A 22,948-nucleotide genomic window follows, 5' to 3' on the forward strand; every position below is an offset into this window, starting at 1 on the left:
TTATTCTTTTAAGAAGTTGCATGATCATATTTCATTGACTTGTACAATAGAAAAAAAACATACTACTAAAACAGAGTTTGTGGAGACTGGTGCATGGTAAACCTATTTAGCCTTTTCAGAGGTTCATTCTTAGATTTTAATGTTAAATAATAACAACTATTCATTTAAGCTGGCCTCACTGTATATCTTGACCTTTAGCAATTCCACACACAGCAGCTTATTGTGGTATCCTTTAAATATGAGAAATAAGAATGTTTTACTTTACTATTAAAAGAAAAATAAAAGAGTACTGTATGTTACATGGCCCATGAAATATTGGCAGTGTGCTCCTTGGCTTTCATTCGAAGAACTGCGATACTGGAAGACCTTCTTTCAAACTCTGGCTTTGTCTCAAATGCATGTCCATTGGTAGCCCCGGTAAGAAGAGAGTCAGTGAAAAAGTTGTTGAGGGGCACGTGGCTGAACTGATTCTGGTGGTTTGAAAAGCCTGTGTAACTGGAATCTGTCCGAGGCGAGTGAGAATAAGGTGTCATACAGGAGGAAGTGTCACGTGGCAACATGCATGATGTCACCACAGAACCACCACTTGCATTTCCTGCCCACAAATTGTTCTGAATCTGAAATATATAAAACAACAAATATTACATTTACACCTTCTCATTTTTGTTCACCTACTTTTGTTAAATTGCATTTACTAAATTTGGTTAACTATTCACTATATGCCCCTGTTGGATGGCCTAGAATTATATTAACAGTAGTTGAAAAAATATCTTAAAAAAAAAAAATTGGGGGCCAGCGCTATGGTGCAGCGAGTTAAAGCCCTGGCTTGCACCACCGGCATCCCATAGGGGTGCCAATTCAAGTCCCAGCTGCTCCACTTTCGATCCAGCTCTCTGCTTATGACCTGGGAAAACCCATATAGGAGACCCTTGAGAGAAGCTCCTGGTTCCTGGCTTCAGATCAGCTTAGCTCTGGTGGTTGCAGCCATCTGGGGAGTGAACCAAAGGGTGGAAGATCGCTCTCTCTCTCTCTCTCTCTGACTCTCTCTCTCTCTAACTCTGTCTTTCAAATAAATAAAATAAATCTTAAAAATTATTTGAGAAATTCGTACATTTTGTTATTCTGTAATAGATCACCAAAAACCCACATACTTGACCACATGAAATAGTCTCAAAACATGTCAATCTCCTGATCATTCTTTTATACTCATGGTTTTTAAATGAATCTGGAAGATTTAGTCATGATTCATGACTTAGATTCATGTGCTTAGCAAAGTAGTTGAAAATATGGTTTTAAGTTTAAAGATAGCTTTCATGCTTCTACAACAAAATGACACAATTGCATTTTTTTAAAAGTTCTGAAGCTGGACTTGGTATGGCAGTTTTTGTTGGAAACCATGGCTGGCATTAGGTTGTTTTCTCTATAAAGATGTTTTTGACCAAACTCACTGCGGAAAATGTTTGTCTTCTCATTACTTTTTATTGTTCTACGGCTTTCAATAAACAGCTCTGAGAATCTAAGAAATACATACATATTTTAAACATTTTTCTATGATTTACATGTGATATAGTGAACTTGAAAGAGATATGTGACCAGTTTAACAAATTTAGAATTATAAAATATATACAGGTACCAAATAATGGAAGAACAGCTGAAAAAACATGCAAATATTGGGGAGATTATCTCTCGAGAATAACTAAAATACAATATAACATCTTATATAACATTGAAAACTTTTTATCATTTGTGCCCAAGAAACTTAACTTCCTATTATTAAATATCTAAAGAAAACAATTCGCTGTAATATTAACAACACGCAGATTTTTCTGAAGTTACTAATATGTAAAAGAAACACTATAATTTATTTATTATGAATTTTAAATAGGAAGAATTTCAATCATAATGGACAAGCTATTTAAATACACACAAAAATAATCACATGCATTCCTGGGAAGCACAGAGAAAAATGTGACAAGCAGTTGGAGCTGAGAAAAAAATGGAAAAGGCCAATGTTGCACAGTATAGCAATGCAGGAGGAGACAGCTCTGAAGATGATATGGAAATGTATGCTTTTTGCAACAATATTACCACTATACATTTGAATCAGACCATAACAGCAATATCCATGTTCATCATATTCGGATTTCTTATCTTTTTAAACTCATGAATGGAATTATCAATGACTTCAATATTATATATTCATACTAATTTTTACATAAAGATTGTCAGCTTCTATATACAACCTCAGGCATACTTTTATAATACTAAAGCTTGAATTGTACTTTCTATGATAATTATTTTTAATTAATAACAGAAAATATGTTAATAAATCTCCTAGATCTTACTGAAAGAGAAGTTACTCTGTTGCTCTGGAAAAGACTGCTTAACTATTTTTAAAACATAAGAGAAAACCCAAACAACTGATTTCAACTCTTAGGTGCACTTATTTCTGTGTTATTTTCAAAATGGTGCCTTATATATTTATAAGTGTTTTCAATCTTTTATATATATGTATATATATATTGTATACAACATATGGGAGTATTTTAGGTTTGTGGAAAGATGAAAAGTTTATAAATTTTGAAATTTATGTAGTTTTTACACAGTACACATTTTTCCATGAATCTTTTGAAGTCTTGTGTGTGTGTGTGTACGTGCACGTGTGTGTGGAGGGAGATCTAGATATCTGAATGTAGAAACACATGTATCTAGACATATTTGGATATGTAATAATTTGCATATTTTATTGCTCCTCAAATCATCATAGGCTACATTGTTTTACTTTTGGCTCACTCTGCTATATGTATTCCACTTAGCCAAAAAATAATGTTTTGTACCAGTGACTGCTGAGTTATATATTTCAAACCAACAAGAGGGCTGTAAATGTCATTACTCTGTCAAACTAGTCCTTCTAACTTAATCTGGGTGATTTTCCTCAGACATTCAATCAAACATTGTGCTACACTGCAAAAACCACAGTCACATGTCTGACAAAAGAGCTTTCAGAAATGAAAGTAAAGTTGCTTGCTGATTTCTGAAAAGGAATGAAAGGCAAGATAGTGATGGAAAATCATTATGTATTTTTATCTGTTAAAAGATTTCTTAATTTATACATGGTGTTGCTAAGCATTTGTTATTAAAACAATTCGCTTGTATTCCAAATACACATAAATATACTAATTAGATAAAAAAGTGAAAGTAAGGAAACCAACCTATGAATGTATATTAAGAAAATATTTTCTCCCCAAAGATATTAACATTACTCTATCTAAAAATTGAAAAAAAGAATCTGTAGAGTCTATGACTTAGGTACATCATTTTACTTTCATCAAAACTTACGTAGGCACGATTAAATGTTAAATGCCTCACTAAAAGAAACTCCAACATATGGACACGTTTTCTGAACAGAAGCGATGAGAAAGCGAATTACTATAGGAATATTTTCCTTGAGTTTGAGAAGAAACCTAAAATATTTTGAAGACTCTGCCATTTATTCCCATGGCTAGGTTCTTTCACACATTTTTACTGCTACATCCTTCCCATTATTTCTATTTTTCCTTGTTTCTACTCCAATCCCAGGCTGTCTTTCAACTTTAAATTTCTGATACATCTTCATTTGACTTTCAGGAACCCAGTTGGTTTCTATATCGAAAGTTTCCATGCAAGTCATAAACAATAATATCCTCAGTGAACTGGGATTTTACTTCCTCTGGAGCATTCCTTCTGGACATCTAAGCATTTAATAATGACAATGATCAAGATCATACACTTGACAACTTACAGTTGTCAATTAATCCCCATGAGTCAGGAATAGCTTGTGAACACTTCTAGTGGTTTCAAAATTCCAAAAGAAGTTTGTTTTTACTATCCCTGCTTTGTGGAAGGTAAAACTACAGAACAGAAAGTTATGAACCTCGCCCAAGGTTGTGTAAATTCAATGACTGGAGTCAAATTTGAACTCAGAAAACCTTAAGAAATGCTGTAATATATAACTAGTTTTATGAGTTGAAATTGCTTGTTTATTTATTCATAATCCCAGCTTTGTGGGGGTATCATAGATTCTAGTGTACAAAATAAAACCCATGATGATTGACCATAACTGTTTCCTCATATTGAGGCCTAACAATATGATTAATAAGATTAAAAAATCTCTAAGAATGCTTAAATTTGGATTCATTCATCTTGCTAGTGTAATAAAAATGCTATAGACAACTTATGCTTATATATGTAATTATGCTTCATAATATGAACTCTAGTATCACCATACTCTGTAATCTTAACAGGAATTGTGAAAATTACATTCTTTGTTCTTGTCACCTATCTTTACAGCAGCTTTTATTTTCTCTATTAAAACCTTTCCTCTTGGGGATAGCATTGTGGTGCATCAAGTTAAGCTGCCAGCTGCAATGCCATCATCCCATTTAGAGACCATGGCTACTCAGCTTCTGATCCAGCTCCCTGGTAATGTGCCTTGGAAAGCAGCAGAAAATGGCCTAAGTGCTTATGCCCCTGCATCCACATGGGAGATCCAGAAGAAGCTCCTGGCTCTTGCCTTTGGCCTGGTACAGCCCTGGTCATTGCTATAATTTGGGAAGTGAACCAACAAATGGAAGATTCTCTCTCCTTCTCTCCCTCTCTCTCTCTTTTATAATTATATACACACATATATACATTATCTATCTATATCTCTATATCTCATATATATATATACATATATATATATATATCTCCCTCTCATATATATGCTTTTCAAATAAGTGAGTGAAAAATAAATCTTAAAAACAAACAAAAAAACTTTTCTCCACAACAGACACATCTCCTTAGAGATTGCTTCATTAAGCATGGATTGTGGCTCAGGGGATTTGTATTAAAACAATGGTAACAATAACTTTGAAAACTTTGAAAATCAACTGGAATTATGAAGCTTCTTTCCAAAAGCAAAAATTCTTTGGATACCTTTAATTTTGTTCATTTTCTCTGATAAGAAGCACAACTGTTTAAAAAAATTCCTTTCTTTTGGAGAGATCTGTAAAAGTGAATTCCTAAACTTCCTCTAACTGTGGCTTCTTTTTATGTTCCTGAAATTGACATAGGGTATCAACCCTCTTACGTGTGCAAATCTCAAAATGTCATCAGGTATCTCTTTTCTCCAGGTAAGATCTCTAGTACTTTAAACCATGCCTCATATAATGGGGTTTCCAGACTGTGTCTTTCTGGTTATGTTCCTTTGTGTGTGATTGAGACTGCCATACCTTATCAATATATAGCAGCTACAACAACAGATAATAGACTAGGTACCATCTGGACACTGCAGGGAGAATTGGGCAGGCACCATCTTTGTTCTAGATGACATATTTCTGTTACTATAGGAAGGTTGAACTTACAGTGACTAAATCTATTGTCATGTGTGCTCATTCTACTGATCATCCATTCACCAATTCTATTTATGTACAGGTGATAATAGTTAAATTATGTGCTAAAATCTACAAGTCGCATTATCTAAAACTGAACATTTGCCTATGTGTCAACAGGGAAGCCCATCAAAATCCCACTCTTTCACACATTAAAAGAAATATCACAATTGTTGTTGTATTTTGGAATGAAATAATTAATTTTCTGGAAATAAAACTATCTTTTTTTATGTTTCATAGACACAATAGCAATACCCAGTACTAAACAATTTTAAAGGTGATTTTAGACATCTAAATATTCACAATATTCAAGATACTGCAGACAGAAACAACATGCAAACATCCTTCTTTCTGTAACTTTCTTAAAAATTAAGAAAAAAATAAAGATGGTCTGCCTTTACATTTTTTTCTGCGTTTCATTTAAAAGGATTGGCGAACCTAAAAGCATTCGATGTTTTAATGTACTTTGAATTTTTTTTTTTTTTTGATTTCTAGGAGTGTGTTCAAAGCATTGTCCAGGGAACTTAGCCAAATGCCTCCTAATAGCCTGAATGGAAGTTCATCTGACTTACTACACTCCACTTTGAAAATTCACCCCTTAATGTTTTCCCAATCAAATAGAAAGTTAACACTTAATTATCCCACGACTTTGGAATTTTGGAAGAGAGTTACTTTTTTCCTGGTCCTTTCCAAACTGAAATCTAATTCGTTTAACATTAATTTTTCTCCTAAGAGATTAAAAGCAGAAAGAAGTAAAGTGGTAAATATATATGAAATTTTTTATAAGTATAATAAAAATTCTATATCATTATGGATATATATTTGTAATGAATTAAAGTGATATGAAACATCATGGATTAAATATAGATCATCTAGATTAGAAATGATCTAAATAAATTCTTTGTGATCAAAACTCCAAGGATTTTAGTATACTAAATGTAGTATATATATTCATATTTATTTTACTGCAGTAATTTTTAGCTTTTTTTAAAAGGTTGTAAAAGAAACATGAGTTTGTTAGTCTTTGTCGTAGTTGTAATGTAGCTTCATGTAAAAACAAAAACATCCAGTTTTATGATAGCATTTCATTTAGAAGATGTCACTGTTATTTAGAATACACTCCCCATTAAACTTAACAGAAACACTGAATAATACAAAAAAATCCGTAAGTGATAGTCTTCTCTCAATTTCTTCTCTCAACTTTAAAGCACCTCCAAAGCAACTAACTCCATTACATAACAGTTTTTACTAAAACAAATTTATTTAACCTACTTCTCCACACACTGCCTTCATATCACATGCTCACACATTGCTCTGCGAGGTCGCTTTAAAAGGCACACGGGGGAGTCACAAAGCAGTGCTTGTAATGAAGTTACTGCAGCAGTCCTCCTCTACATGGACACGTAAAAGTCGATTTTGGTTTTTCCTTGTTGACAGAAAGCTTACATTTATTGACTACTCTGTTTTATTCCATACTTACTATACATATGTATTAGCACATTATCACTACATAATTTAATTTACCCGTTTTTATATGACCTCTTAAACATGAAAACATCCATTTCTACAAAATTTATACGATCTCTTAAAAATGAAAACATCGCTTTCTACAAAAGCTGTTTACTCTTTTAAGAGACTATTACATACTTTACTAGTATGTTCCTTCCTTTAAATATTTAGGGTGGCAGAATATTTGTCAGAATCACATGCTTGGTAACCTGCAGGTAATTTTTAGCTGCTGGTTAACTTCAGAGATCCATTAACTTTTCCAGTTACTACACCAATAATTTGCTAACATGGAGAAAGAGTCTAAGTATACTTCTAATTAGTGAATGTACTACCAGTGACCAACACACACTAAAAACTACTTGAGATAAAAGTGAAGAAAGGAGGATGGAGAGGACGTAGAGGGAGGGACAGAGAAAAGAATGGAATATCACTAGAGTTTGTATATACAAATCACATTAACTGTGCCAAAAACTAATTAAATACTAAAGTAAAAAAATAAAAAGTGAGGGTACTGTCATAAGGACCTACTTATTATGTCTAATTTTCATCAAAATAATCTTAAGATAATATATAAAATTTTGAGAATTTTTGGAATCATTTTGTACTTCAGAAATTTCAAAAGTATATTTGTGAATACAGTATTATAAAACTGAATGATTAGAAAATAATTTATTCATCAGAAAAGACCATATATTTCATACTGAGTACCACTTTGATTTTTTTTAACAAAATTCCATCTTAAAAATGTATACAAGGATCTGGAATAAAGAATAGTGCCTTTTACATTAAAAACAGTTCATTATTAGATGTAACAGTCATATGAGATTATTACTCTAAAACAGAACTTCTTAACCTAAAAAATAACACTGCATCTCTCCTGTAACTGCAGATTTTAAAAACATTAAGTTTTATAAGAAATAGTGCTTGGAGATTTTTATGCTTGGAGATTTTTGTTAAATTTTGGATTTTATTAGTGCTTGGTGATTTCTGGAATGATATTACATGAACTTTAGTATTCAAATAACATTTGAAAGATACTCTAAATAAAAAAATATGAGATTATTGAAATCATTCTTTTCTTTTATGTTAATGTTTGAGTTATTCTGAAAGTGTAAGGTAATTGTGCACATTAAAAAGATAAATTATAAATTTCATCAAATATGCTTTAAAATCAAACTTTTCAAATCAACTTATTTAAGAAGAGAATACAGTTATAGCATCTAGCTTTTGCTATTTTATTATCATCAAGCAACAATCATATGAAGTATATTCCAAATATTTGTTAAACTATTTTGCAAGTGTTTAAATACACATATAATACCTACTGCTGACTCATTAGCATTTTAATGACACAATTATTCTATTAAAACAAATTGACAACTATAAGAAGCAAAGATAAAAGTATGAATTTGTAAATTGTTTTCCTTGTGCATATATTACCTACAATATAAATCAAATATGCAAATGCCTTAATTTGCACAGCAGATTTTTAATTTTACAGATTTCCATCTGGGGTAATATATGAGCTTTGGACTTATACTTAAAACCCTTAGTAAAGCAATCAATTTTACTCATCTTCTATTTGTATTACTTTCAAAGTTAAAATTGTATTTTTGTGATTCTAAAATCAACTGTAAATTAGTGCAAAATTTTATCGACTTAATACACATATTTTAGATTAATAAAGAAAATTCATGGGAACTTGAGGCTTAATTACTATGGAATGCATAAAATTTTGCATTCAAATCTATCATAAGGTTCACACCAACAATAAACATGTGGATTGCAGATTTTAACCCACGGTTCTGTGCTCATAGATTTTCGCGGCTTTGATGGCTTAATTTCTCAGCTCGTTCACCTCAGTTCTCATAGGAAATACTTTTTAGATGTATAAGCTAACATTGACACTGTAATGATTTATTTTTACATTTTTCTTATATTTTTGGAAATTCATTCACTTTTTGTTTTGCTTCCTCTTAAAATATAAAATTCCTATCATGAATTCAATTAAAGTCAGTGCTTTTTTTTTTTTTAAGAAAAAAAGCAAAAGAAACTAAGTTACTGTGTATGGTCATTTAATCAAATTAAATCAGAAATTGCTTTTTACAAAAAGTAAATCTAACAATTCATGTACTTTAAAACATGAATGCCCTTCACTTCTTTGTGGAGATATTATTTATGTTATTACTTATTCATTTTATTATTTATTATGTATTTTAACAAAATAAATTTTTAATTAAATAAAAAAATAAATATTTTAACAAAATAAAAATGAATAATAAAATCTACTCATTGTATGTATCTACCCTAACCTTCATCAAGTGGATACAGATGTCTCATACTACACATAGTTAATTTTAATTGTTCATACTTACATATAAAATACTGTTTATCCATATATGAACTCTCTCTATATTAGACATTTAATTAAGTCAGCAGCTTTACTCATTGTAAAAATTATATTAATTTGATTAATGTAGATTATCTTAATTTCTCCTACAACTTTAAATATTTTAATTTATAATCAGGGGCAAATTGTACGATATCAACACGATTTGGTGACCTAATGATGGTAACATTTTCATCCTCCAACCATCCAACATAAAATAATTGTTTCACTGTATCATTATAAGATTATCTCATCAGTTATTTCATAAGTGACAAAACATTCATTAAACAATATATCAAGCATAGTTTTATTATTAAAACTTTTTATTTAGAAGATTGTGTTTTACTTATTTACTTTGATATTTGAGAAAATACTGAAATAATGGTGATAAAATTGTGCTACTTTCTCCAAAGTTAAAAACTGCTTTAGATGACTAGTTGTTAGGCCATAGAGACTAGGCAATGAGTTCCATATTCCTTATTTAGCTCAATGAAAACTAAGATTAGCAAAGACACTGCTGGTAGAAGACAGGATGATCAATGTCTTTACAGCCATTGTTCTTATGGGGTCGTTAGAGTTTCATTGTTGAAAAACTCATAATTGCAATATTTGAAATGGAATTTGTTAAATTAGAATTGTTATTCAGTTTTGGTCTGTGTTTAAATGATCACAATGACTACAAAGTACTATAAGTTGAATTCCACTTCTTGCTACGTTTAAACTGCAAGTAGCATATATTTATAATGACATCAATAATAGAATACAAAACAGGACACCGTGTGGGCCCCTTTCAATTTTTCCTAAGGTTAGACTTAGTGATGATTCTACTATACATATTCAGTAAGTAAAATCTCACTCAAAACTTAGGAGGGGGAAAACTTCAAAATTTTTCTGAAACCTTTGGTGGAAATTCATTCTTCATGAGAATTCACAGACTACTGAATCAAAAATATACTCTATCTTCTAAAGCTACCATGTTTGGTTTTTGTAATTCAAAGAGTATAGTATTTTTAAATAAATTTGATCTTTCCTTAGATTCCTAAATAATAAATTTAAAAACAGTTTAGATTAGTTTTAATGCTACAATTTAAGAGCTACTTAGAGAGGTAAGCACTTTAGGACCAAATTAATATGAATAATGGATATAATAAAATTCCTACCATTTATTAAAAACTCATTATGTACAAAGCGATGCCCTAAGTATTTTGCACAACATTCACAAATAGAAAAACTTTTATCTCCATTTTATAAATGAGGAGCAATATTCTCAGGTTAATTTGCTCACCTAAGTTCTAAAAGCTGGTAAGTGGCAGAGCCAGATTTGGAACCATGACAGAATTGAAAGCCCAGAGACAATACTCTAACTCCTATCTCTGTTCACATCCCAGGATTCAGCTTATAGACTGTAAACATAAAGCTTTTTTATTCATAAATCAATTTAATTCTCTCAATGACAGAAAGAAACATCATCATCTGTATCACCAATAGTACCAACATCAGTACCAACAATACCTCCAGTTTAAAAATAAAGGGTCTTAACATGAAGAAAGTCCTGGGACATATCCAAAGTTACCAAGCTAGCAAATAATAAAGTTAAAGTTCATGTAATCCAAACCAAATCTAAGGACATAAAAATAACATTTTTTGGAAGAATTAAGGTTGGCTATAATCCTCCAGAAAATAATTGCACCTAAACAAAATATTTTATTCTGCAAAATAATTATTTTAACAGTGCTTTGGTTCCACTAAAATAGTAACAAGTTGATATCTAATGCTGCTAGATTCTTGATTTTAAATTCAAGACCAAAATTATTTAAGATTCTTTAGATTGCTTGATGTAGTTTTCACCAAGAAGTATTTGCAGACAGGTGGGCACTGTGCACAGAGGCTTAAGCTAGCACAAGGGATGCCCACATTTCTAATGGGAGTTCGTTACTCCTAGAGCTTCTTATCCAGGTCCTGTTAATGTGCCTGAGAGGCAGCACATAATGGCCCAAGTGCTTGTATTCCTGTCACCCACGTGGGAGACTCAGATGCAGTTCCTGGCACCTGAATTTCAATCCCAACTGTTGAGGGTACTTGGAAAGTGAACAGGGGATGGAAGATTTCTCTCTCTCTCTCTCTCTCTCTCTCTCTCACATCTCTCTCATCTCTCCCACTTTCACTCTACCTTGCAAATAAAATAAATTTTTTTAAAAAAACCCTGCAGAATTTAGTACGAATATATAGTTTATAATCTGTCTTGAAAGCAGGCAGTGTTGTCTGTATCACTCATATATCCCATACCCTGAAACAGTATATTTATTGATAAAATACAAGCAAATTTGGGGGAAAATAAGTTGAGCTGAAAGGACTCTCTAAATTTTTTTAGTCTATTAGAGAAGAAATTGAGGAAAATTAATTGCTTAAGACAATGGAGTTAGTTAATAACAGAGATTCAGAAATTAGCTATTTTAATGAAAATTGATACTTTTGTTTTATAACATATTATTGAAGAAATGCTCAAATAAGTACCTTTACTCACATATATTCAGTACTTATGTAATCTGCATAGGACTGTGGTGATAAAAAGGTGACTAAGAAGTGGAGCATATTTTTAAATATTTTACATTGTAAATGGGGAGGCACATCTTCCAGCCCAATGCAGAGTCAGTAAGAAGGTGATTGAACTCAAAGAGGATTCAGAGTTTAAGAAAAAAATATGACTTAGATAACAAGAAGGGGACTCAAGACAGAGGGGACAGATTCACAATATAAGCAATTAAAGTATTTTTTTAACTTTGCATGTCTTGAAAAATACTAAATACTTTAGCTAAGTCATCATGTTTCCAAATGGCAACTGATATTATGGGCCAAAATAAAGAACTTTAAGATTTATTTATTTATTTAGAAAGGACAGGATATAGAGACAGAGAGAGAGATCTTCCATCTGCTTTTTCACTCACCGAATGCCCACAACAGCCTGGCCTGGGTCAGATTGAAGCCAGGAACCCTGAACTCAATCCCGGTGTCCCACATGGACAGAAGGGTCGTGAGGACCATGGTGATCACCTGCTGCTTCCCAGGTGAACATGAACAGGAAGTTGGATTGGAAGAGTAGACAAGACATTCTGATATGGTATGTGGGCATCTTAACTGCTGTGGAAAATGCCTGCCCCCAAGAACTTTATTGTTATTTTACTATTTTCAGTTTATTTACTATTTTCAGTAAATCAAGTATGTTACTATGGCCATCATGCCTCTCATTTTCTCATTTTTTATTATCAAAGATGAACAAGCTTAACATCTTCAAAGAATCTGAGGAGCATATATACTTTTAAAATATTTTAGATCATTGCTGCATAATTTTTTAAATGGATGCATATTTGCTTCCCAAAATGATATAATGTTTCATGGTCAGAATTGAACTGTTTCATCCAGTGATGAATTTAGGAGACAATGTTGCCTAAAATAGCCCAGGAATTCTGACCTCAGAAAACCTGAGCTTAAATTAAATGCAGTAATGGTTTATAAGGAGGAAGTACAATGCCTGGCTTTAAATAAACTTCCAATTGTTAGTTATTATTTTTACTGTTATGGTTGTGGTTGCTATAGTGTAATGAAGACCAGTTGAAACAAAGTATTTAAGACAACTTAGAAAGCACTAATTACTATTCATAAATAAACATTACATGGTATATATAGATACCTTCATGCTAGGTGCAATGATTATCCACACTGAGCAGACAGGAAGAGCATATTTCTGAACCACCTCTGTTTTTCATGTGTTTCTATATATATTTTTGCTTTCCTGCCAAATTGTTAATTCTTTATTTCTGTCCTGCCTCAAACATTTTCTAGTTTCCAACTTCTCTGTAATTAATAACTTTCTTCTGTAATTAGTAACAGTGACCAAATGCAATGTCTTGCTGCCTTGAGTTGCTGGATTCTATTTCAGTGCCTATTTCTCCCACTCTGAGTTTCTATTTTGAAGTCACATGATAATACATGTCCCTTTAGGTTGAAGCTTGAGAGACACGATCTTGGCACAATTTTTTTTCCAAACAAACTAAAAAGATCTAGTCCATATTTTCAAGTTAACACAGGCATTCCCCTCCTCACTTCAGTATCTGTAATGGGGAGAATACACAGGACTTCAGAACTTTGGGCCATCAAACATTAAATGACTAACCAATAAGGAAAATATTAAAAGCATTAATTTTTTATTATCCATGTACTTCACTGACAAAATAATTGCAATATATGTTACCTGTATTCCCATATTTAGATTATGTAATAGTATAATCAATGTACACAAGTTTTGGAGAAGCCACCAGGAGAATTAGGGCAAACTACCCAGAATTTTGAGGAGAAACTTTTTAATTAATCCTTTGTTGGAATAAAAAAACTATCAAATATATAATTTGATGTACCATTTCTTTTTGTGCTTTAGTTACTAAGTTATTTCTTTCTTCAACTGATGATACTTCAAGTTTTGAGGGTTGATAATGTAACAGCAAAATGATGTTAGAAAAAAGAGAGGAAGAGAGGAAAAATCAGTGTACACTAAGTCACACAAGCCCTTATACAAGTATAGATTTTAATTGGCAACAGCCCAACTGAATGCTTTATGCTACATTGCAGAAAAAAGAGGAGCCAGAGATAAAGCATCCAACAGCTAAGAACAAAGAAGTGGAAAATAGAATCAGGGGTAAAAGGATGGGAATGAAGATTCAAAGAGTAATATTTTTAAAAAGATCTGTCCTAAACCAGTGTTGTATTTAAAATGCTATCTTACTATTTCTAAAGTTATCACTGTCATCGGTTGAAATTATCTAAATTATATGCTATGCCAATTATTTTAAATGTTATTTCACTGGTAGTCAGTATCTTTCCTGCTTCCCTGAACTATTTACAAACTTCAGTAATGTAGCTCCAGTCTTGGACTCCTGCGATATTAATTTATTAATGATTTGATTATTTAAATATTCCTAGGAAGAGAAAGTCTATTGTCTCTCCCAGTGACATAAGACCTTACACTTGGCAAACAAATTGCCTCTGATAATATTCAAGCTTCACTGCTAAGGAAAATGAGCAAATGTCTCACTTCTTCATGCCTGTTTCCTCATCTGGGAAATAGAAAAAAATTAGTAACACCTGCAACAGAAGGCAGTTGCTAGAATTAAATAAATTATTAAATGTAACTTCCTTAGAACACTGTCTGGACACAGAATAAGGGGTATAGTAGTGTTAACAAGTAGGAAGACTCTTCAGCCCCTGTTGGCTCAGGGCTTGTAGGCTAGAAGAGAAGCACCCATACAGTATTTTGTTCGGGCTCAACTAAGGTATTCAGAAATATTTGGTGAATAAAATTGAACTAGCCTTACGATAATAAGTAACCAGAAGTATATTCATGCTTTTAAATCAAAGAAAATGCAATGTAATTGCTTTAAGTTCAACTTTGAAAGAGAAAGAAGATACTTCTGATGACAGGTATGAGGCATTTAGTCCAAAGGTTCCCATACTGCCAATCTAGCAAACTGCTTGGGAAAGTCTGCACTGCAGCTTAGCCCACAGCCCTTTAAGGAGCCACTTGGATTGTCATGGACTCATTCCTAACTCAGCCAGGCTTGTCTTCTTCATAACTTTTGAGGTGAGGAAGTAGAGCAAGGAGATTTCTAAGGCTCTTTTTAACACACAATATTAACTTTATAAAGGTGGTGAATTTCTCTGCAGAAGTAAAGCTCCCAAAATCAGTTTTTAAAGGATGCTAAAAAGAACACAAAGAAGTTAACATTAGAAGAGCAAATTCACACCCCTGAGGTAAGAGCTCATAGCTGAAGAAAATGGATATCCTTAAGATTAGGAGAGAGACGACTGAGTTACTGAACTATCCAGGTATTTCCCCAGCATATATGTGTCACAGGTGTTTGCACAGTGGTCCTATACAATGCATGCCATTAAAGAAGAGAATGAAAAAAAGCCAGGCTTGTTACTTAAACTACACAGATTTCTTATCAATATCAAATACCACTCTAAATATCATTATTCAGTATTAGAAAAAATTAACCCCAAATGTGCTGTAGATGGAATACATTACAAAGAATGAAAATGAAAAATAACTAAAGGGGAAAATGAGAAGAAAAGAATTTTTAACACGTTCGTAATGAGGTAAGCAGAGCTCCCATTATGCAGGGAAGTGTTTTGTATGTATGATTAATTTTAAAACCCATAAGCCATAAAGAACTAATCTGTCTTTGAGACAATGAGCAACTACAAATCTGAAAAGACAATATAGGAAAAGAGAGATGTTAGTAAGCAGAACTGAGAGTTTAACAGGCCACGTTTGACACCGGTTTTAGTAGAGTTCTTAAAACAGTAGCCATAGAAATTGCATGCCAGGAAACACTTTATTTATTTTTAAATGTCAATAAAGGAATGGTGCATGAATAATTAAAATGTAGGATAAAAAGACACTAAATGATACTGTTTTATCTATTGCAATGTATAACACAACCCAAAATGAAAACAAAAAAATTGAGATTTTTTTTTTTAGTGAATGACTCTGAAAGAAAATAACAAAATAAGTAACTTGGTAAAATAAAAATTCAACAAACCAGAAAAATGTCTCCCGGAGGCTAAATTTACACTCTGGAACGTTATGTTAGACATAATAATGCCTATGCTAACTTTCTAAAGAATACACAAACCACGTCTATTTTTTCTTGATCAGCATTCTGTGTAGTTTACCATACCTGTGGGTAGCTGTCAGTCCTTGGCAAAACTGATATGTCATAGGTGGCAGCAAAATGGCTTTTAGCTTGTTGTATTTGGCCATAACGTTCCCTTTTTCTCCACTTCGCCCTTCGATTTTGAAACCAAACCTAATTTTTAAAAAAAGTACAATTTTACTTAAGGAATATTGGATAAATAAAGCAAACTGGACATTACAAGATTTCAAACTAGAATGTAAACTAGGTCAACAAAATTACTTATAAAGGAATCTATTGATGTCAGAAAAGTCTCCATACATTGTGCTTTCTTTGATACCCTCATATAGAAAACCATATGTCTGTGAGGCTACATCATTTATGAGAGAGATCCAGTGGTGTTTCAGCAAATTTATTTGATATATTTGAGCCTCTGTTTCTCTCATCTATAGAAAATAAAAAAAAAAATTTCAATACATAAGACTCCTTAGTTCTCTGCACTGTCGTGGAAAATACTCCTCTAAGAGAATGCTGAAAGTCTGGGAGACATTTGTAGTTTTAGTTTGACATTTATGCTATAAATGTGGCCAACATAACCTGGGTCTATTAAAAATTATTTTTGAAACATGTTACAAGGAGAAGACTGCCCTGGGTTGCATGTATACTTAGATAATCTTATAAACATCTAAACATAAAGCTTACAACTCTATCATATGGCAGCAGTGGAAATATGGTCAATTAGAAACAGGCAAAAATAAGATTATATGTTATCTTGAGCACACTAAGGACTAATGGTAAAATGGAATCATTTGAAGTTGAACTATGGCTTTAAAACCTAAATCATGCCACTTATTTATCCTCTCTAATGGAAAATACAAAGATATTTTCACAATAATTTCTCCAAATTAAAACACAGATAATATAAATATTAAAAGAAATAGGCAGACAGAACTAAGTGTCGAGATAGCCTGTGAGTTACTGTGGGCTCTTCTGTGTTGCTAAGCTGCCATGCACAATTTTTCTAGTTCCATATTAAAAGAAATATTTATCATAAGAACTATCTCCCTCATAGGGCTACATACTCATTAATCTACTCTTCCGTATCTCCAAGATCTTCATTTTAGTACTTTAATGTATCAAAAGGAGGTATAGAAAATTATATCTAATATATATTCTTTATTTTTGAGTAGACATTATCTAAACAGCTCTGGGAAATCTCCAGTCTTCTTTATAGAATTCTGATAAAAATACAAAATATTTAGGAAAGTTGCTGGAAATACACTATCAAAATGCAAGTTGTTAAATGCTTTTCATTCAAATTTACTGGAAATTTTCATTCTTTTTCCAAACGCTTGTTATCTTCTAAATCTTTATCTTCACAATTCTGGCTACTATTAGTACTCAGTTTAATATTTAAGTGCAGGTTGTAAATTTAAGCTGGCACTTTGAAGACTTGGCAGCAATTAAAACAAGACAAAGAGAGCTACCTGTTTAGTAGGGTTTCTCGGTACACAGCTGGTCAGTGTGCATTATTCATTACGCCCAGGGCTTGAGACAGGACCACCACAAACAAAACCGTGTTTTCTTGCTGTCCCATATCCAGCACCAGGAACATACTAAGGGAATTTAGTAAAGAGGTCCCTCCCCCCGACTCCACGTTGAGAAAGTGACCTTGACAGTCTTCTTAAAATGGGTGCCAATTATCAACACAGGAAAAAAGCAGGAAAGAGAACAACCTGAGTCAATTTGGTTAAGGCTGGTTCTCTGTACTTGTTCATAGACAAAAAATAATCAAGACTTAAAGGGAAAACATGCGTTGTGAACAGCTGATCACTCAGTATATAAACATAGTTTTCTATGGTTAAGTATAACGAATTTAAATATACAGACACAAGACCAAAAAAAATACACATGCAGGACTGGTGTTAATATCTGACAATTTAATATTCTTCATTAGCATCAACTTTCTATATATTTACTTCCTGAACTAAGATAAAACAAGTATTTGCCTCTACACACTCAAGAAAAATCTGCTGCTTGTTATCCCTGCCTCAGCAGATGTTGTCTTTAATGATGTAAGGGCCTTACAATGGCTTAATCTTAAGAAGGAATACTGTTACTCCACTTGGAACAAAATCTTTCACTATTGTATACTGACTTCTTCCTGGTGGTTTATGAAAATATTTTCCTAGGTATAGTGGTGAAAAGACATACAAAGAAAAATTTCATTTTCCTGGATTTCTGCTGTATTTTAAATTATTACTTATTACCTGGGAACTAATAAAATATAGTTTTAGAATATCACACATAGACAAAATAAAATTCTCCTAGAGGTAGAACTTTCAGTTGGTATAATTTTCTTTTTCAAATTACTAAAAAATTAAGTATATTGAGTAATCCAGTTTGGTAATTTTAATATATTTGATGATCTAATTTATTTTATAAATATAATTTGAATATATATAAAAATTACCTTAAGGACAGTATTCCTATAGACTCTGCAACAACATAATTTTTCTAGATATTAAAAATTAAAATAAAATTACATCCATTGACAATTACGGGGGTGATAAAATTGTAAAAGAGCTACAATTTTGCTAATAAAGATATTTTCTGGTATACATAACAATTGGGAGATTCTAAGTATAGTTTCTCTTTTCTTTTATTGTAACACCAACCCTGAGCATAGATTTATAGGCTTTTACACAAATAACTTACAAATATCTGATTTGTATCCCAATGGCTGATAAAACAGAAAAACAAAATAAAATCTATCGATCACTAAATGAATAGCTGGGATTGTTTCTCATTAATTTTGAGAATTATTGCCATATTGTTATTTTTAATTATTGTTAACATCTATGCCTATGTAATAACTCAAGCATTCTTTTGTTGTATGTTTTCTGCAAGTTGTCAAATCCTGAGCAAGTAAAAAGGAATTTTGCTGGATCTACATGCACGTATATTACATTGTTCCATGTCTTCAGCTCTGGAATCAGTTTGTTCCTCTGGGGCAAGATGTGATCATTCAATTATGCTAATGGTATTTCCCTTCCCCGCCCACCCCAAAGGCCTCCACTTGGCTCCTACCTGGACCCTGGCCTCCGTGAGCTCCGTCCTCAGAGCCAGCTGCTCCCTGACGTAAACATCCGGGTAATGGGTCTTCTGAAAGACTTTCTCCAGCTCCTCCAGCTGCAGGCTGGTGAAGGTGGTTCGATGTCTCCGCTTCTTACTGCTGGACACGTTGCTGTCACATTTGTCCCCGAGTTCATCCAGCTCTCCCTTCTCCGGCATCCCTTTCCCAGGAGACATTCGGAGACTGCTGCAGTTGTCCATAGCTCTGTTCAGTTCCGTGTGAAGCGGCTGTCCTTCCACCTTGGTGATTCCGTAGTTCACTGCACCCAGGGGGACAAAACAACAGCTCTCAGGATTGGGAAACACATTTGGATGAAAGAATTCAGTGGAGGCAATTTAGTGCATCAGGAAAGCAGTCTGGTGCCAGTTTTAATTTGATCATCACAATATGCACAATTATTAATTCATAGCGGGGCAGTTTTTAAAATCAGTTTTTAAATGTGTACGTGGAACTCACATAATTTGCCAAAATCCATAGTTGCATTTTACCGTGCTGCTGCAATGTTTATGGACTTAATTTACAACCAAATTAATGTCAGATTAACGGATACTCTAGGCTTAAAAAGAAAAACCCAAGTGACCATTATTTTTACAAAATGAACCAGAATAAAGCAAGTTATACATTGATCCACAGAAGACAAAATTAAGCTACTTACGTGGCTCAGAAAATATATTTCAATTTCAAATAACATTCGTATAACAATATCCAAAAGTTATCTTCCCCCTCCACAGAAAATCGATTGAATATTTAAATGTGGCGTTATTTCTATTACATTTTGAATCTTTCAACTATATATTCATGTCTGCATTTAAATTGTTTTCAAAAAGCAATCAATAAAATTGAAAAAACGTGATTTCATATCAATCTCTGGAAGTAGTTTCTATACATAAAAGAATAAGATTTCCATAGACTTCGTTATTAAAACCTCATCTTGCAACTCTGTCAAATATTTCCTATTTCTGTTTAACACATGAACCACATTTTAGGGCAGAAATCTTTATTTTCCCCCTCTACCAAAGGACAGGAATTAAAACACCTAGGGAAACACGACCAAGGCAAGCATCTGTTGAGCAGTGTTTAAATTTCAGTAATTTCCTTCAGATTTGATTGCATGCTTGTGGTATGATATAAAACACAAGTGTCGCCCAGCATCACACACACACACACACACACACACGCACACGTACATAATGAAACAGGACACTTTATGTAAAAAAGTTAAGGCAACTCGGCCAGAACGGGTACTCACACCTTTTCCCTAGGTGTCTGTTTTGCACAAACCCACGACAACGCAATTTCGTCACCGTTTTAATCGGGACACACGGGGAGTCTGTTCCGATGTCTAGATGACTGAACCTTCCCTCTGAGGAAGATGGCAAGTAGAACTCAGTGCGCGGAGGGGCCCAGACGGATGAACAATACGGTTTTGTCTCAGTTAAAGGGGGAACTGCGGCAATTAGGGCTGGGGGAGGGGAGCAGCGAGCGGCGAGGGGCTTCTCGGCCCGGACGTGCGCGCGGCTGCCCACGCTGCCCTGCGGCCCTTCACCACCAGTGTGATACCTGTTTCAAAGTTGGTTCATTGGCAGAATCGCCTATTTCTCTTCTCATCCTGGATCCCTAACAATGGAGAGCATTGTGACACATTGTGACCCAGGACGCGGCAGAACCACGAAAGAAAAACCCTGTCCAGTCAAAGAACTTGATGCCCACAACCGAGAATACCGACAATACAGATACAGGCAGAGAGTCAAATTTCACTGTATTTTAAAAACCGATTGGAGTCTCTCTTAATAAGTGAAAAAAAAAAAATCAAGTGGTCAACTTTATCATTTTCGTCTGTAATTTGGGTTTACTCTTACAAATCAAAAATAACCTGAAAGCTGAAGAACAGAAATCAAAGAAGAGCTTTTTTGAAAAAAAAAATCTTGTGTAAAAAAATTTTTTTTAAAAAAAGAATTCCTGCTAAGCTAGCGTCTTGCCAGATTTTGAACTTCCATTAAAATAAGGGGCGGGAGACTTGTTGTAAATATTTCACACTTAATTCGTTTGTTATTTTAAAGCAACCCGCTCCTTACAGCTTAACTGCGAAATATATACAATGATAAGGAAAAAGTCCTTTCGGCATTGTAAATGTGCTTCAGCTGTCGCGATCTGAAATAATAGGTTTGCATTGGGTTTCAAGATAGGAAAGATAGATGGTTTGTTTTGATAACATTTTGACTTCGAGATACTTGGGTACTCAGAGTTGAAGATTCCACCCACAAGCGCTCCGCAAGGCTTCGGAGGTGACTTTTAACACGGAGTCAGAAAGAGACAATGCGGAATCCGGGGGCGAGTGAGTCTGTCGGTGACTGTGCGCGAAGCTACTTAAAGCGGTTTGGTGTTGCACAAAAACTTAACGTGTGTTAGACTGCGAGCACACACACACACAGGCAGAAAAGGCAGAAATCACAAATTCACACGGGCTAATTCATAGTCTAGCAAGCCTGCAACCTGCAACTTCACGAGGAAACAGAACGCCTCGCCTAGGAAAATTTTTTAAAAAAAGTGTTTTTCACCTAAAAAGGAGCTCACGATTTTTTTCTCTGTGGGGAGGACACTGACGACCACTAAAGGCGCCCTGATGGATTTCAGCGCCCCCCAGCCCTGGCCGCACGGAGGCTCGGAGGCAGAAACACGCTCCACTTAGCGCCCTATCGCTCCACACCCGGGTCCTGGAAGCCGGGAACGCGGGACCCCGCAGGCGACCAGACCCGACAGCGACAGCAGCCGTCACGCGGGGCGAGACCGGGAGCGCGGTCACCCCGCGTGCCTGGGGGGGGGGGGGCGACACGCTCCGCTCTCTGCGCCCGCCCAGCTGCTCCCTGGCTCCCGCTGTCCCTTCTTCCTCCCTCCCTGCCTGTCACGAGCGGGCCCGCACTCGGGACGTGCGGGGCGCGGGGGGCCACTCACCGCCGCTGTCCTGACAGGGCGAGGTCCTCTCGAGACGCACGTGATGCTCGGCTCTGGGCAGCGGCCCGAAGGCCTGCACGCATTTGCCTGCCGACGCTTTGCTGTAAAAGGGCTCATTGTCCAGCGTCTCCATAACGTGCTCCAACGCGCCTCCTGCGCCCATGTAGAAGTCGCTGTTCTTACTCGGCGGGCTCTTCAGGGCGAACTTCTCGCTCAGAAACTCCATAATCCTGCGGAGGCTGCGGCGGAGCTCCCGGGGCGCGGAGCCTCGGCCGGGCGCTGGGGGAGGGAGCGAGTGGGCGGGAGGAGGGAGGGCCCGGGAGGAGGGTAGGGACGCGAGCGCTGCGGCGCCGGGAGCTGCCCCGCTCCGAGCCCTCTAATGCGTCCCGGCTGCAGAGGGGGCACCCGAAGTTGCTTTTATATCTTGAAACTCAGCTGGGCTCCCCGGGCAACCTCCCAGTTCTAATGAATATGAAAATAGGCAGGCGACTAACTCCACCCCGGGTCCCCCTCCGCCCCCACCCGCCCCCAACCCCGGCCCTCCCCACTCACCCCGGGCCGGGCGCGTACCGGGCCTAGGTTAGAGAAGACAGACAGCTCCATTTCAGACAAATGCCAGCAGGGACGAGGCCCCGACACCCAGAATCCTTGTAGCCGCGACAATGGACTGGCATTTCGGAAGAGCTCGGTGAGATCGCTAAGCAGTTAACCCTCCACTCCCCGCGCTCTGCGTGCTCCTGGGCCCCCTTCCTGGCCACCTCCGGCCCCACCCCGCCCCCACGCCTGCCACTGACTCCCCGAGATGTAGAGGCATCCTGAGAACTTGAAAAAGTGCTCCAAAGGGCTTCTAAGCTCGTCCGTA

General features: G+C 35.2%; 1 protein-coding gene across 1 annotated transcript; it reads right to left on the reverse strand.

Annotated features, from left to right (window-relative positions):
- Nucleotides 1-296: 296 nt before the first annotated feature.
- ALX1 (ALX homeobox 1) lies at nt 297-22,312 on the reverse strand. The gene is made up of 4 exons (XM_062202041.1): nt 22,087-22,312; nt 19,089-19,393; nt 16,044-16,172; nt 297-617 (listed from the first exon to the last, which is right to left on the reverse strand). The coding sequence occupies exons 1-4, from the start codon at nt 22,310-22,312 to the stop codon at nt 297-299; spliced, it is 981 nt and encodes a 326-aa protein (XP_062058025.1).
- Nucleotides 22,313-22,948: the final 636 nt, after the last annotated feature.

Source organism: Lepus europaeus, chromosome 10 (genome assembly GCF_033115175.1).
Source record: "Lepus europaeus isolate LE1 chromosome 10, mLepTim1.pri, whole genome shotgun sequence".
In the NCBI taxonomy this organism is placed as follows: Eukaryota; Metazoa; Chordata; class Mammalia; order Lagomorpha; family Leporidae; genus Lepus; species Lepus europaeus.